Source organism: Pelophylax lessonae (assembly GCF_965119305.1).
Source record: "Pelophylax lessonae genome assembly, chromosome: 1".
Taxonomy (NCBI): Eukaryota; Metazoa; Chordata; class Amphibia; order Anura; family Ranidae; genus Pelophylax; species Pelophylax lessonae.
This window is the reverse complement of record NC_138768.1, coordinates 232940250-232957220: the sequence shown is the minus strand read 5'-3', so window position 1 is coordinate 232957220 and position 16971 is coordinate 232940250. Positions and strand designations below refer to the sequence as shown.

At 44.6% G+C, this 16971-nt stretch overlaps 1 protein-coding gene across 1 annotated transcript in view; it reads right to left on the bottom strand.

The window, feature by feature from the left end:
* The window catches only part of MPHOSPH9 (M-phase phosphoprotein 9), a 217289-nt gene that overhangs the window by 177238 nt on the left and 23080 nt on the right, over positions 1–16971 (bottom strand). The window contains exon 3 of the mRNA XM_082258440.1: positions 6402–6528. Within this exon, the coding sequence (XP_082114566.1) occupies positions 6402–6528 (127 nt within the window). The remainder of the gene's footprint in view (positions 1–6401; positions 6529–16971) is intronic.

Below are 16971 nucleotides of genomic sequence, written 5' to 3'. Positions count from 1 at the left end.
TCCAAACCTGGCCTGTTAATGTGCCCTGAGGACCGGAGTTGAGAAACACTGCTCCAGACAGATGGAAAATAGGGTTTCCATCCGTCCGGATTTGACGGACAGGATCGGATCGGATGGCAGCGGGTGTCAGCGGAGATGTCTCCACTGACATCCGCTGCCCCATAGGGATGCATGGGGCATCCGATCAGGTCTGCCTGCAAAACTGGCAGGCGGATCTGATCGGACCGTTCAGACCGTTCTGATGGAAAAAGAGTATGGCACAACTGCAAACCCACCAAAACATGGCTGCCCACCTAAAACGGACAGGCCGGGCAAGTAGAGCATTAATCAGAGAAGCAGCCAAGGGGCCCATGGTAACTCTGGAGGAGCTGCAGAGATCAACAGCTCAGGTGGGAGAATCTGTCTGACAGAACTATTAGTTGTGCACTCCACAAATCTAGCCTTAATGGAAGAGTGGCAAGAAGAACGCCATTGTTGAAAAAAAGTCCTGTTTGCAGTTTAGGAGAAGCTATGTGGGGGACACAGCAAACACATGGAAAAGGGTGCTCTGATCTGATGAGACCAAAATGCTATGTGTGGAACAAAACGAACACTGCACATCACCCTGAACACACCATCCGCACCGTAAAACATAGTGGTGGCAGTGTCATGTTGTGGGGATGCTTTTCTTCAGCAGGGACAGGGAAAGTGGTCAGAGTTGATGGGAAGATGAATGGGGCCAAATACAGGGGAATCCTAGAAGAAAACCTGTTCGAGTCTGCAAAAGACTTGTGGGGGGTGGAGGTTCACCTTCCAGCAGAACAACGACCCTAAAAACAGCCAGAGCTACAATGGAATCATTTAGATGAAAGTGTATTCATGTGTGAGAATGGCCCAGTCAAAGTCCAGACTTCAATCCAATTGAGAATCTGTGGCAAGACTTGAAAATTGCTGTTCACAAACGCTCTCCATCCAATGTGACAGAGCTTGAGCTATTTTACAATGGACAAAAATTTCACTCTCTACATGTGCAAAGCTCGTAGAGACATACCCAAAAAGACATGCAGCAAAAAAGTGGTTCTACAAAGAGTCTCAAGTCTCTCTCTCTCTCTCCACCTCACAGGTGTGGCATATCAACATGCTGATTAGACAGCATGATTATTGCACAGGTGTGCCTTAGGTTGGCCACAATAAAAGGCCACGCTAAAATGTGCAGTTTTATCACACAGCACAATGCCACAGATGTTGCAAGTTTTGAGGGAGCGTGCAATTGGCATACTGACTGCAGGAATATCCACCAGAGCTGTTGCCCGTGAATGGAATGTTCATTTCTCTACCATAAGCTGTCTCCAATGCCGTTTCAGAGAATTTGGCAGTACATCCAACCGGCCTCACAACTGCAAACCACGTCTAACCACACCAGCCCAGGACCTCCACATCCAGCATCTTCACCTCCAAGATAATCTGAGACCAGCCACCCGGACAGCTGCTGCAACAATCAGTTTGCATAACCAAAGAATTTCTGCACAAACTGTCAGAAACCATCTCGGGAAGCTCATCTGCATGCTCGTCGTCCTCATCAGGGTCTCGACCTGACTGCAGTTCCTTATCGTAACAGACTTGAGTGGGCAAATGCTCACATTCGATCATGTCTGGCACTTTGGAGAGGTGTTCTCTTCATGGATGAATCCCGGTTTTCACTGTACAGGACAGATGGTAGACAGCGTGTATGGGGTTGTGTGGGTGAGCGGTTTGCTGATGTCAACATTTTGGATCAAGTCGCCCATGGTGGCGGTGGGGTTATGGTATGGGCAGCCCTATGTTATGGACAATGTACAAGGGTGCATTTTATTGATGGCATTTAGAATGCACAGAGATACAGTGACAAGATCCTGGGGTCCGTTGTTGTGCCATTCATCCACCATCACCTCACGTTGCAGCATGATAATGCACGGCCCCATGTTGCAAGGATATGTACACAATTCCTGAAAGCTGAAAACATCCCAGTTCCTGCAAAGCAAGCATACTCACCGGAGAGGTCATCCATTGAGGTTTGGGATGCTCTGGAGCCATTGAAGAGGGGTGGACCAACATTCCAAAGGCCGCAATCAACAACCTGATCTATATGCGAAGGAGATGTGTTGCACTGCTAGAGGCAAATGGTGGTCACACCAGATACTGACTGGTTTTCGGGCCCCCCCCCCCCCTCGGGCCCCCCCAATACAGTAAAACTGCACATTTTAGAGTGGCCTTTATTGTCAGCCTAGGGCACACCTGTGCAATAATCATGCTGTCAATTTCGCATCTTGATATGCCACACCTGTGAGGTGAATGGATTATCTCGGCAAAGGACAAATGCTCACTAAGGCCCCATTCACACAGTCCGCTCCATCGGCAGACTTTTTTTCGGCAGACAGGTTTTTCTCAGCGGGGGATCGATCCGCCGATCCCCCGCTGAGAAGGCGGATGGCAGCTGTCATTGTCCCCGCTGTCCTCTATGGGGAGATCGGATGAAAATGGACCGCCTGTCCGTTCTCATCCGATCCGCCAGACGGATGGAAAATAGGGTTTCCATCCGTCCGGATTTGACGGACAGGATCGGATGTCAGCGGACATGTCTCCGCTGACATCTGCTGCCCCATAGAGATGCATCCGTTCAGATCCGCCTAAAAAACTGACAGGCGGATCTGAACGGTCCGCATGTGTGAAAGGGGCATAACACCGATTTAGCCAGATTTGTGAACAATATTTGAGAGAATAAAGCCCCGTACACACGTACCGAATGTCGGCCGAACGATCGGCCGTCTTTTGTCCGGTGCTGTCCTGTCAGTTGAAAAGTGCTAAAGACTGCACACAAATTTTGTCGGCCAACAACAGCCGACTGTAGAAGTGATATCATGTGATGGTTAACTTTCCGTGTGTTTTTTCTTCTCTGAGCATGCCCAGTCTTGCTCATCTGCTGTTTGTCGGCCGAATTCTGTACTGACTGAGGAACAATCGGCCGTTCTGGTGTTGGCCAACAAAAACCCATCCTTTTCTAATCTGCTTCCACAAAGACACAGTATCTAGAGATATATACATACACTATATATATATATATATATATATATATATATATATATATATATATATACATATATACACACACAAAATAGCAATTGTAGTAAGGAAATTGTGACAAATATAAACATATAAAAATACAAAGTATCACAGATTTATATAGATTTACATGGGTTTGCATAGCATAAACCTTTAACTGCTCAGCATCACAATCCATATCGATTTGGAAAAGCACTGCATTTTAGGACATTTCTTTGATTCTTCCTTTTCTACAAAAAAAATGAAAGAATTTAATTGTTTTATCCACCATACTTCTCTCTGCCTAAGTTTAAGGATTCCGTCTCCTCCCCTTTTGTCTTTCTTTATCTCTTCTAAGATCATAAATTGTAGATCTGTATCTTTATGGCCATATTGCATGCAGTGTTTTGGAACCGGTAAAACTGGTTGATCTTTCCTAATTGATGACCGATGTTGTGACATACGGTCCTTCATTTTTTGGGTTGTCCTTCCAACTTAATTAATCCACACGGACAGATCAGGATGTAAATTACATACGATGTCTGGCATGTGTGGAAACCCCGGATTCCGTGTTTCTTTCCACTACTGGAGTGTACAAAGCTATCACCTTTTCTCATTAATCCGCATTTCACACAGCTGAGACACGGATACGATCCGTTTCTCCTACTTTCTAGGAAAGTCCTTTTATCTGTATTTCCTGTTATTTGGTGTTCAGAATGTAAAAGCATCTCTCTTATTGTTCTATTTCTTTTATATGCTTTTAATTGTATTTGTTGGAAGTAATATATCTCAGGGTATGCACGTTGCAGGAGACCCCAACGTGTTTTAATCATTTTAAATATTTTCTCACTATAGCTATGGTACTGCATGGAGAAAGGTAGACGTTTCATATTCAATTTTTTTATTTCTTTTTGGAGTTCTCACCATATGTTTCAGTCTTCCCAACTACTGCTGCTCCATATTTATTAGATTACCGTGATTTTGAAATCTTTGACACATTTCCTCTATTCTTTGTTGCTTTCTGTTCTCACTGCTCCCAATTCTTTCTACTCTAATTGATTCCATATCGACCTAAACACATGCAAAGGATGGAAACTGTCAAAAAATAATAATGGATTCCTATAGATGTCAGATTCCACTCTCCCATTGTCAATGTAAATCATAGTGTCTAAAAACTACAGATTTACCACTGACACACATAGTAAATTTTATGTCGGTGCTAAATGAATTGAGCATCTCATTGAATATATGAAGGGTTCCCATGTTGCCCCGCCATATCACAAACACATCATCAATATAGCGCTACCATGTGATGCAATGCTTTTTAAAAATGTATTTGTGTATGTATGTATATATTATATATATTTTTTTTTTTATTTATTTAAATATCTCACAAATAGAATAAAAAGAGATATGCTCATACATTCTGAACACCAAATAAGAAATACTGATAAAAAGGACTTTCCTAGGAAGTTGTGTGATACTTTGCATTTTTATATGTTTATATTTGTTAGGAGTTCCTGATTACAATTGATATTTAGTGTATATATAATAGGATGGAAGGTAGTTCTATTATGCTTTTGATTTAATTAGAATAAGAGATGAAGTGAGATTGTGGTATATGAACACATAAATCTCTAGATACTGTGTCTTTGTGGAAGCAGATTAGATAAGGATGGGTTAATTCAGGTATTCACAGAAGTAGTGGTAAGGGGATACACCTGTGTTTATGCCTACACTCGTCGTGAGAGGGAAGATAAAGGCAACCTAAAACATTATACATGCAGCATGATGAAGGACATATGCATGTCCGAAACTGTGCAGTCGCTTGTTTGCAAATGCATACCTGCCTGTAAATGCATGAAGATATGAAGTAAAGAAAGAAACTTACAATTATTGAGATTGCATCTCCAATTTTTTTATATATAGATATATACACACACACACACACACAATATATTTTTTAAAATCGATCAGTCCTGATATACTGAACCTAAATCTAATTTCTTGAGCTCATAAAATGCAAGGACAGTGCAAATACCCCCCCCCCCCCCCCCCAAGTGACCCCTTTTTAGAAAGTAGACAGTCCAAGGTATCTAGTAAGAGGCATGGTAAGTTTTTTAAAATGTAATTTTTTGTCACGTATTTTTGGAAAAATGTAATAAAATTTGGGGTTTTTTTTCACATTTTTTTTTTTTTAACATACTGTTACCAGAGCAGTACAGCGTCATCATATGACTGGGTTAGTGGTGTTCAGAGACACTGACTGGTGACATTATTAAAAAAAAAATTTTATCATTATTATTTATATATTTTTTTAACAATTCAAAGATTTTTTTTTACATACTGTAAACAGCGCAGTACGGTGTCACATGCCTGGTGGGGATACCTAGCTTTTTTGGCCATTCACCTGAAGGCGGCAGTATAGCCCATGTAATCATAAATATGTATCGACTTGCAATGTATGATTAAGAAAAAGATTGTTATCTATACTTGCTGAAAATGTTCTTGGCCTAAAAAAAAAAAAAAAAAAAAAAACAAACAGCCATCACATTAAAAAAATAAATAAATAAATGAAAAAAAAGTCAGCATCTTCAAATACTGTAGCTGCTGACTTAATAAAAAGGACACCTACCTGTCCACGGATCCAGCGCTGTCCTCACCCAGACTAATTCTTCACTAGCCTTCGGGTTCCCGGCACTGGTATCCTAACTGTGGGCAGCCGGCTATGCTGCACTCGGGTTCACAGCCAGCTGACCAGTGCGCATGCCCGAGCTGCGCTGCACTTTGTGAATCTTCGGGAACCTATGACATGTCCCAGAAGACTTAGGGGGTGGGGGGGGGGGGGGGTGAGGAGAACTTCCGCTCAGATCATCTAGGAGAAACTAGGTACCCACTCCCTCCTCCAACTAAAGACATGTTGGGGGAGGGTAGGACTTAAAGCAGAACTACCTTTTTAGGAATATTTAGCGAATATGTTTTCCTGAGACAGCATTCCTGTTCATTACTTTCTTGTATCTCCTTCTCTTTTGGTTCTGATGTGACAATGCAGAGACCTGTGACAAGATACTTCTGTATCCAAGCCATTATGAACACAAAAATTTACAAGGTAAGCCCAAAGAAATTAATTACTTGCTACAAGCCTAATAACAACAATGAGAATATATAGTATTTATATAGCGTCAATAGTTTGCACAGAACTTTAAATTTTTCCACTCAGTATTGGGTGAAGTAAAAATCTAGATGTAATACAACATATTTTTCCAAATGTCAATGTAAAACACAAAGTCATTACCATTATGCTTATTACAAGTGTAATGCAGAAGATTTGCACTAAATATTACCTCACAACTTTTTTTATCTTCAGAATCAGTCTGTTCAATGCCACAAATTTCTCCAGCAGAAGTTGTCTGAGATTCAGGACACTGATGAGAGCTCTTAGAAAGGGGCAATCCTTTACTTGTTGTACTTCTAGACGTCAAGTATAGCACAGAAAGAAAAAAACAAAATAGAAGAGTGAGGAAAATATATTTCTAGCAATACCGACAGAAAAACTGAATGCATTTTTTCTTAGGGGTAATGGTCCGCCACCCCAAGAAGCCATACTTGCCTATCAACACTCCCTTGTTGCCTTCCTAGTACAGGTGTCCTGAGTAAGATACACTGTCAGAGCTTACCTGGGTGAATGACCTCACTTGCCCCATCCTCCAAGGGAGAGTGTTTGGCCTTGCAATTGGACATATTAGGTCATGGGGGGAGGTCACAAGCTCATATACAGTAATCCCCCGCTCCATCGCGGTTCAGTTTTTGTGGTCCCGGTAATTCGCGTTTTTTTTTGTAATGTTATTTTACTATGTAAATCATTAAAAATGAAATATTTTTGTGTTTTCCATAGCTCTTGCTATGTCTCTTAGTATCTTTTATGTGTTTAAATGAGTTTCTATTGTTTTAAAAGTGTGTTTAAAGACCTTAAAATGCTTCTACACTTACAGTGAAAGTAAAATAAACATGCCTACCATGCATTTTAATAGGGTTTTTCTATTTCGCGGAATTTCACTTTTCGCGGCTGGGTCCGGAACGTAACCCCCGCAATGGAGGGGGGTTTACTGTACCTGGAAGCCCAGCTCTGGCAAAACAATGAGAGCTCATACAGCAGGGGGCAGTGAAGGTGTGTGAGCTATAAGCAGACACGGTCACTTTGTCGTGAACTGGTAAAGTGACAGATTATCTTTAAAGAGTCAGTCCATCCAAAGTGAATTCTAAAACTACAGATGGAGCCTAGTTGGCTAGGGCACTCCAAAGCAGTGTTTCTCAACCTTTTTTTAGTCAAGGCACCCTTTAAAAATTATGGACAGTCTCAAGGGGCCCCATTCTAAAATGTAAAAACTATTCAAATAGTTATTCATATTAATTTATTAGTCATATTCATAATGCAGCAACATCCACAAGTCCAAGTAGGACACCCAACGTTAGCGATGATTTATTCTTCCAAAGCAAATACACTTTTGTAAACTGGTACTGACTAGTATTCCAATGTTTCTTATCTCCCTCAGTTTTTCTCTATCATTCAGCTAATGTGAGGGGCAGGGGAGGGTCAAACAAGGATGCTATGCAGGCACCTGACATCCTCCTTATCAACTGATTATGCCAATGGTTGTTAGGACGCCGGCAGTTAGAAGGTTGTAATTGTGCACAATGAAAACCTTTGTTGAAAACAACTTTTGGGCAATTTTTAGCCATTTTGCCAAGGCACCCCTGAAGAAACCTCAAGGCACCCCAGGGTGCCTGGGCACACTGGTTGAAAAAGGCTGCTCCAAAGAAATTATAGTTCCCAACACTGTACCTGTCAACATAAGGGTTTTCCATGATTCCATTCAGGTTTCTTTACTCCAACTTCTCTTGTTGCATCCTTCATATCCAAACAAGGAGATCCTGACACTTTCAAACATCACCCAAACACTAATTTAGGGTGGACTGATCCTTTAACATTCTGAAAATGAACCCGTGGGTAAACTAACATTACAAAACCAACAGCTATCTACTGTAGATCCCATGTGACTGAACCTCTTATTCCAGCACTGCTTGAAGTCTTCCGTATGCCAACAGTAAATTTATAAATGCTGCCATTTTCTTAAAGCCAAGAACCAAGATTGAAATAATTGCACCTTAAGAGTGCTTAGATGTGGTGGCTGCATTAATTTTGCTTCCCCGCCCCTTTATTTTAACCTGATAATTCTGCTATTAATACACTTTCTGTCCTAAGGCGACAACCATACCAAGCAGCATTGTCCCCCTAGGAAAGGGAGTGTGTTAGGGCTACGCAACACCTCCCTCCTTTCTTCATAACATAACAAGTTAAAAAGTTAACTGATAACAGTCTACAGGCAGACAGTACAGGAACTTATCAGCTCACAAGTTTTCTGGCTTTATAAATATTTTTTTTTTGACTTGTCAAACAGATAAATATAAAGTGTTTTATCCTAACACACCAAATAGGAGAAAATAAGAGAAATGGATTGTTAGAAGTTACATCAACCACTTTGAATGGTTTTACATACCCTGTAAAGTGCTGTGTAATTTGCTGGTGCTATATAAAGTCAATAATAAATAATCATTGTGTCAATCATATTATATAGCTTCTTAATTTACATACATGCCAAGCATAAAAAAGGGAAAGAAGCCTTCCTGGCTTCAAAGGGCTTTATTACTATTTGCCAATATTTTGGCTATTTGTATCTAAACCAGGGCTTTTTTTCTGCCGGAACGCACCGGAACGCAGTTCCGAAACCTATTTTTTTGTATCCGCCCTGCTGCTCTTGTCTTGTCAATGACAAGTTATAAGAAAAGCACTGAAGCGCTGCTATCCCGCTGCTGAGGGATCAAGTGTCTGCAGAAGCTTGTGAGAGAGGAAGACTGAGCCGCGGAGTGATCTGTACTCCACCCCCCGCCTCTCAGAAGAATTTTTCCGCTCTTCTACTCGGTCTCCAGTGAGTCACAGGCTGCAGGAAAGATCGTGGTGGATGGTGTCCAGCCACCAGCGCCGCCCAGAACAAGAAGGCATGCCTGCCTGGGCTGCGCGGCTGAAAGTAATCCTCCTCCAACCTGCTGCCCGTGCTTGCCATGCCCGCCGCCAGTCTCAGCAGCAGTGCACAGCATGCTCCAGGCCGCCCGGGCCCCATGAGAGAGTGAGAGATGTGAGTAAGTCAACTCTTCATTAGTTTTGCACTGTATGTGTCCTCCTATAAACAGCGAGTCCAGCATTTAAAATCAGATAATTAAAGGAGATCTATGAGTGACCTTGCCTTGTCTGCTCTAAAGGGGGATCTATGGAGGACTCTATGTGGCCTGCTCTAAAGGGGGGATCTATGGAGGACCCTATGTGGCCTGCTCTAAAGGGGGATCTATGTAGGACCCTATGTTGCCTGCTTTGAAGGGGGATCTATGGGGGGACCTGCTCTAGTAAAGGGGGATCTTTGGGGATGCTGGACTGCTTTAAAAGGGGGATCTATGGTGACCCTGCTCTAAAAGGGAATCTATGCCATAGATCCCCCTTTAGAGCAGGGTCCCCATAGATCCCCCTTTAGCACTCAGTTTCCCTAGATCCCCTTTAGTTCAGGCCCAGGGTCCCCATAGATCCCCCTTTAGAGCTGGGTCCCCATGGATCCCTTTTTAGAGACGGTCCCCATAGATCCCCCTTTAGAGAAGGGTCCCCATAGATCCCCTTTTAGAGAAGGGTCCCCTTAGATTCTATGGGGACCCTTCTCTAAATGAGGATCTATGGGGACCCTGCTCTAAAGAGGGATCTATGGGGACACTGGCCTGCTCTAAAGGGGATCTATGGGGAACCCTGCTCTAAAGGGGGATTTATGCAGACCCTGCTCTAAAGGGGGATTAATGGGGACCCTGCTCTAAAGGGGGATCTATGTGGACCCTGGCCTGCTCTAAAGGGAGATTTATGGGGATCCTGCTCTAAAGGGGGATATATGGGGACCCTGCTCTTAAGCGGGATCGATAGGGACCCTGGCCTGCTCTAACGGGGGATATATGGGAACCCTGCTCTAAAGTGGGATCAATAGGCACACTGGCCTGCTCTAAAGGGTATCTATGGGGGACCCTGCTCTAAAGGGAGATCTATGGAGATCCTTGCCTGCTCTAAAGGGGGATCTATGGGGACTCTAAAGGGGGCGGTCCTAGGGGCGGTCCTATGGGGCGGTAGGGGCGTGACCTAGGAGGGGGGGGTGAGTTCCTGCACATTTTCTCTGAGAAAAAAAGCCCTGATCTAAACCATTTCCTAAATGATGCAGCAAAACAGAATGGGTGGGATTAGGCGCTTTTCTACAGATAAATAATCTATATTACGCCTACTTTACAAAGGAGAGTGGGCAGTGTAGCTTACTTCGAAAATGTCATTTTGTCAAATTTAATGATTGCTATTTTAGAATTTTTCAGCAGACTGGTCTTCCTCGCATATTTGCATGAGTCATGTGTTGTTCTTGTAAAAACGTCAATAAAAAATTATTAAAAAAGTGAAAAATGTAATTTTGTTTTATTAAACAATACCTGGAATTACTGCTGCTGAAGTGGTTGTATTATAATAAAAATAAATATGCATGCACAAATTAGATGATGGCAGTGAACGTAGCATTTATTGAGAAAAAATTAACTTTAGTCTTTTAAATCAGGGCTCGACAAATCCCCCAGGTCGCCATTGCAACTAGAAAAGGCGTCCTGGCACCTGGGCATTTGTCAGCCTCAGTGGCATAGCACGGGGGCCGCCGGGCCCAACAGAAGTCACTGCACTGGCGTCCCGGACACTCTTGGGACCGCCGAGCGGCCAGCAGGCAGGTCTCACTATGCCTGGTATGTGTATGAGGCAGGTGTGGGAACGGGGCAGCAGGTTAAAGGAGGAGAGAAGTGGAGCTGTGAAAAGCGGGTCAAGGGAGATCCAGGACTGTAGGGAAGTAGGATGGGCGGGTCAGGGGAGGAGCGGAGCCCCCAGCAGGAAGTGTCTCGTGCAGCTTTTGGTGTCACCATGGCGTTGTGGACTCTAGTCTCCTGCTCCGGGGCTCCTCCTGCAGTGGCTCTGAGACAGGTATGGGCAGCCCTGTACCCCCTGGACAGTCCAGAGCTGGTGCAGCCAAAGGAGGTTGCACTGGTGGACACTCATGAGGCTGTATTGATGGGCACTGCACTGATGGGGGCTGCACTAATGGGCACTGATGAGGCTGCACTGATAGCTGATCACACTGTCCAGAGGTTAGCAGGCTCCCGGGCTGCCCAGACCTGACTCAGAGCCACTGTAGGAGCAGCTCCAGTAGCCCGGAATGGGAGGCTAGATTCAACACTGCCATAGGGACACAGAGAGCCGAACATGAGAGGCTGCACTGGTAGCTGGCCTCACCAGCTCCGGACTGTCCAGGGATAGCAGGCTCCCGGGCTGCCTTGTCAGTGCAGCTTCATCAGTGCTGCCTCATCAATGCAGCCTCATTAGGGCCCGTAAGTGCAGCTTTTCAAAACTTTTCGGTCTTTTTTTTCATGTATTTAACAAAAGAAAAAAACCTAGTGGTGAATAAATACCACCAAAAGAAAGCACTATTTGTACCCAAATAAAATTATAATTTTTTTTCACACAGAGGTGCATGATTGAGTAACTGTCATTTAAAGTGTGACAGCTCTGAAAGCTGAAAATTGGCCTGGCCAGGAAAGGGGTGAAAGTAACCAGTAGGCAATTGGTATAAAAAAAAAAAAAAAAAAAAAAAAATTTTAAGCTGGCGCCTAGATTCAGAGCAACTTTGTCAAGCCCTGTTTTAAATGTTTAAAAATTAGAAGTGAAAGCGTGTTAAGGTTTTAAAAAAAATCTGTTATATGTATGCTTACATATCATTTCTCTTTCGTTCATTGATGGACACAGCTCCCGATTCGTAACCATTGGGTTATACTGCCCCCTACAGGAGTAGGACACTAGGCAGGAAAAAGCTTGACTACACCTATGGGCAACCCCAGGGGTACGCCAACACTCAACTATAGGCACTCATTTTTGTTACAAGCAGTGTCAGCAGAAAGCCAACTCCTCAGAGGGGTGGGTGCTCCAAGTCAGGAGTAAGAACCTAGTTCCTTGTTGGGATCTCTGGTCCTGGCAATTTTTTTCCCCCCTTTAAATAGATTTTTTCCTATCTGTTATTTTATTCCTGTGAGAGAATCTACTACTATCAACTTCCAGACTGGGCGATGGACTTGATAATCTAGATCCAGGAGGGTCACCCCAGTCTGGCCAGCGAGCGTGCGCAGGCCTCAGCTTCGTGCTAGGTCGACCTCGACATCACCCCGCTGGACAGATGCTGGCCTGCGAGTTAAAGGTCTCGCGAGGGCGCATACAACCTGGCCTCGGCCTGAGTAGCAGCGTTCCTCCTGGCCGACAGCCACCCACATCCCGATGGAGCGGGGTTCTGTCAGGAGTTGTGCCCACCCTGTTCCTGATATGGTAAGTAGCTGTCCCTTCTCTACCCCTGGAGTGTTTTTGGGGTGGACGTGGGCCCCTACTTGGGACAGTGGGACTCCCGAGCTCCCCCCTCCCTCTAAAAATTTGGGGGTCACTGTAGGTCTTCAGGACCCCCCACCCCTCCCTGGGTGAGGTTATGAGCTGGCTTTGGCCACATGCTCTTAAGGGAAGCTTGTTGGAGTTGCTGCTGATCGGGTTTTTCCTGGTGCAAAACAGCGGGTTGAGCAGGGTTCCCCTGCTACCATGGGGGTTGGTGACTAGGGCAGGGATGTCCTCTGGGCTCCCTGCCGCAGTTGCTGGGCTGAGAGAGAGGATGGTTTGGTATCCGCGCCTAACGTGGCCGGATCTAGGCCCAAAATTTAGGCTACTGGTCGGGAGCTATATGAGGCAGCCTAAGTGAGGGTGGCTGAAGCCACTACCCTCCGTTTGGGCATCCGCCCTTCCCTCCGCTGCCCCTGGGTGGTCGACTCCTCTGAGGTTCGCGCCCAGATGGCTGGGCATCAACAAATTAAGTCCACGTCTTGCGGCCTACTAGCCCATGAGGCTGAATCGGCCTCCGTTGGGGGGGGCGACCCCAGTGAGCCTGGCTGGGATGAGTGCACTTGTGGCTGGGCCTCCACACAAATTGAGGCTGCGGCTTGTGCCCTAGAAGGTCATGAGCCAGTTTGGAAGGGGTGGTGCTGTGGGGGCGATTTCATTTTTTATGGCAACCATGTTGCCATTATTGTGGAGGGCACCTATCCCTTTTAGCGCTGCAGGACCATTAGGATAACCTGCCTGCGCGTCTACATCACGGCGGATGGCCCCTTTTTTAGGGGGCTATTTCCTATTGTGCAGGCCTCTGGAGGGGCTCGGAGTGTGACCCCCCTTGTTTTTTTGCGGGGTTCAGTAGGTGGCTCATTCGTGGACCCTGGGTCGGCATCCCCCTTGCGGGATCACAGTCAGTGGCCCTCCCTTGATTGTTATGTTTTTTCCAGGTGACCTTAGTATGTAGCATGCACCGCCCTCCCCTGCCTCATCTGTCCATCAGATCCTGAATTTGTTTCGGCCTCCAGGGATGCGAGTCACCCTACTCAGTCTGCGTCTACGCACCCTGAGTTCTCAGACAGTGAGAAGGTTTCCTCTGCTCCTCTAGCCGTGCATGAAAAGGTGGATGCACTGACTGTGTTAAAGCGTGAAATTTTAAACATGGCGGAGGTTCCGGTCCCTTTTGGCGCCACAGGTCCTCCACTGTGGCGGGGGTGTTTCCCCCTTTCCTGCTTACTTTGGCAACATTGTCACATAACAGTGGGGTTGTCCAAAACGCACTCTTATGGCCCCTAAGCGTTTTGCTATGCGGTATCCTTATAAGGATTCCCTGCCTAAAAAGTGGACGGTCCCACCTGTAGTGGACTCGCCGGTTTCCAGGGTAAATAAAGCTACCCTTATTCCGGTTGAGGAGTCCTACGCCTTTAAAGATCCGGTTGATAGGAGAGCGGAGGCTCTGGCCTGCCATATATTGCACTATGGCTGGTTCGGCTTAAGCCGGTATTTACTATTGCCCTGGTGTCGTAAACTGACGAGTGGGCTAAAAACTTTTACGCCGGGATATGGAGGGGGAAAAGCTTTCCCCTGCCTTTGCAGAGCTGGCGGATCAGTTGATGTGTTGTGCAAGTCTTTTGGGGTTCTCCTTCTCGGTGGCTCAGGTCTTGGCTTTCCTCCAACGGGGGGTTGAGCAGTGCCTGGCCTTGAGTACCATCAAGGGCGAGGTTTTGGCCTTGGCAATTTTCTTTCAACGTCCATTGGCCACACTTTCCTTGGTGCGTACCTTTATCCAGGGAATTCGACACTTCTTTCTTCCAGTGCGGTCTCCATTACTGCCATGGGTCCTTGAAATTGATGTTGTCGGTTATCCAGGAATCTCTCTTTGGAAATATCAGGAGGTTTCCCTGCTTACATTGTCCCATAAGGTGGCCATTTTGGTGGCTATTACTTCTGCGTGCAGTGTGTTGAGATGGCGGTGTTGTCTTGTCGTTCATCCTACCTGTTGGGTTACAGAGCTAAGATGGTTCTTCGTCCCTGTACGTTGTTCCTTCCAAAGGTCGTCTCGGATTTCCATTTGAATGAAGACACTGTGTTGCCTTCCCTATATCCCAGGCCAAAAGATCCTAAGAAAACTGCTCTGCTTTCCTTGGATGTAGTTCAGGCAATCAGGGTGTACCTGGCAGCTAATGAGTCTTTTAGCAAGTCAGACTCACTATTTGTACTCACGGTTGGACCTCGAAAAGGGTTATACATTTCTTCTTCGACCATTTCCAGATGGATCAGACAGACAGTGATTCAGGCATATTCAATTAGGGGTCAGGTTCCTCCTTTCCCTGTTAAGGCACACTCTACTTAGTACCTCCTGGATCTTCCGCCATCAAGCATCAGTGACGTAGGTTTGCAAGGTGGCCATTTGGTCATCTGTGCACACTTTTACATAGTTTAATAAAGTGGATGTGTTGGCATCTGCGGATGCTTCTTTTGGCCCCAAGGTTTTGCAGGCTGCTTTTTAGAGGACCTTGTCCTCTTTGAGGGTGTTTTTTTTTTCTGGTGAGCTCCAGTTGTTTTGGTTGACTTCCAGGTTAACTGGTTGGCTATGGTTAGCCTTGGAAATTTTTTTCTGCTATTTTTCCCCACTCCTCATGTTTAACATGTCCTAATGGTTAAGAAGAATCAGGAGCTGTGTCCATCAATGAACGAAAGAGAAAATGGGATTTTTAAACTTACCATCCATTTCTCTGATGTTCATTGACGGACACAGCACCCACCCCTCTAAGGAGTTGGCTTTCTGCTGACACTGCTTGTAACAAAACTGAGTGCCTATAGCTGAGTGTGGGTGTATACCCCCTGGGACTGCACATAGGCATAGTCAAGCTTTTTCCTGCCTAGTGTCCCACTCCTGTAGGGGGCAGTATAACCCAATGGTTAAGAAGAATCGGGAACTGTGTCCGTCAATGCACATCAGAGAAATGGATTTTACAGTAAGTCAAAAATTCCATTATTTGTTCATTACTTATGCAATCTAGGTTTTCTGCTTGCCAGTGCAATGACAGCTGTGCCTACAGCTGGCCAGAGACATGAGATTACAATAGCAGTAGAATTAGGGGAAAATCTGATATTCATAAATCAAGCAGATTCTTGTTGGCTGACTGCTCCAGGGGTCACAGGGACATCAATTGAACAGATGAGAAAACTTGTTCTAATTGTTATTGTTCTTCCCTATGATGAGCATCATCTGTCCACCTATTTTGCCCTTCCCCATAGAACTAAACACTTAGGGTCCATTTTCACTTGTACGTTTTTGTAACATGCATTGCAGCGTATAACCACAATGCATAGCCCTTTGTACATTGCTTTTCATTGTGAACAGTATATTATTATATTAATTAATATAAGTATATATATTATAGTATAATATTTATTAATAACAGTATATTATATACATTTTTATTAATATAAATTATTTATTTTAGAGTGTATTGTGTAGTGATTCAGTTGGGAGTAAGTGATATACAGTGCCTTGCGAAAGTATTCGCCTCCCTTGAACTTTGCAACTTTTGCCACATTTCAGGCTTCAAACAAAGATATAAAACTGTAATTTTTTGTGAAGAATCAACAACAAGTGGGACACAATCATGAAGTGGAACACAATTTATTGGATATTTCAAACTTTGTTAACAAATAAAAAACTGAAAAATTGAGCGTGCAAAATTATTCAGCCCCTTTACTTTCAGTGCAGCAAACTCTCTCCAGAAGTTCAGTGAGGATCTCTGAATGATCCAATGTGGACCTAAATGACTAATGATGATAAATAGAATCCACCTGTGTGTAATCAAGTCTCCGTATAAATGCACCTGCACTGTTATAGTCTCAAAGGTCCATTTAAAGTGCAGAGAGCATCATGAAGAACAAGGAACACACCAGGCAGGTCCGAGATACTGTTGTGGAGAAGTTTAAAGCCGGATTTGGATACAAAAAGATTTCCCAAGCTTTAAACATCCCAAGGAGCACTGTGCAAGCGATAATATTGAAATGGAAAGAGTATCAGACCACTGCAAATCTACGAAGACCTGGCCGTCCCTCTAAACTTTCAGCTCATACAAGGAGAAGACTGATCAGAGATGCAGCAAAGAGGCCCATGATCACTCTGGATGAACTGCAGAGATCTACAGCTGAGGTGGGAGACTCTGTCCATAGGACAACAATCAGTCGTATACTGCACAAATCTGGCCTTAATGGAAGAGTGGCAAGAAGAAAGCCATTTCTTAAAAATATCCATAAAAAAAGTGTAGTTTAAAGTTTGCCACAAGCCACCTGGGAGACACACCAAACATGTGGAAGAAGATGCTCTGGTCAGATGAAGTCAAAATAAAACTTTTTGGCAACAATGC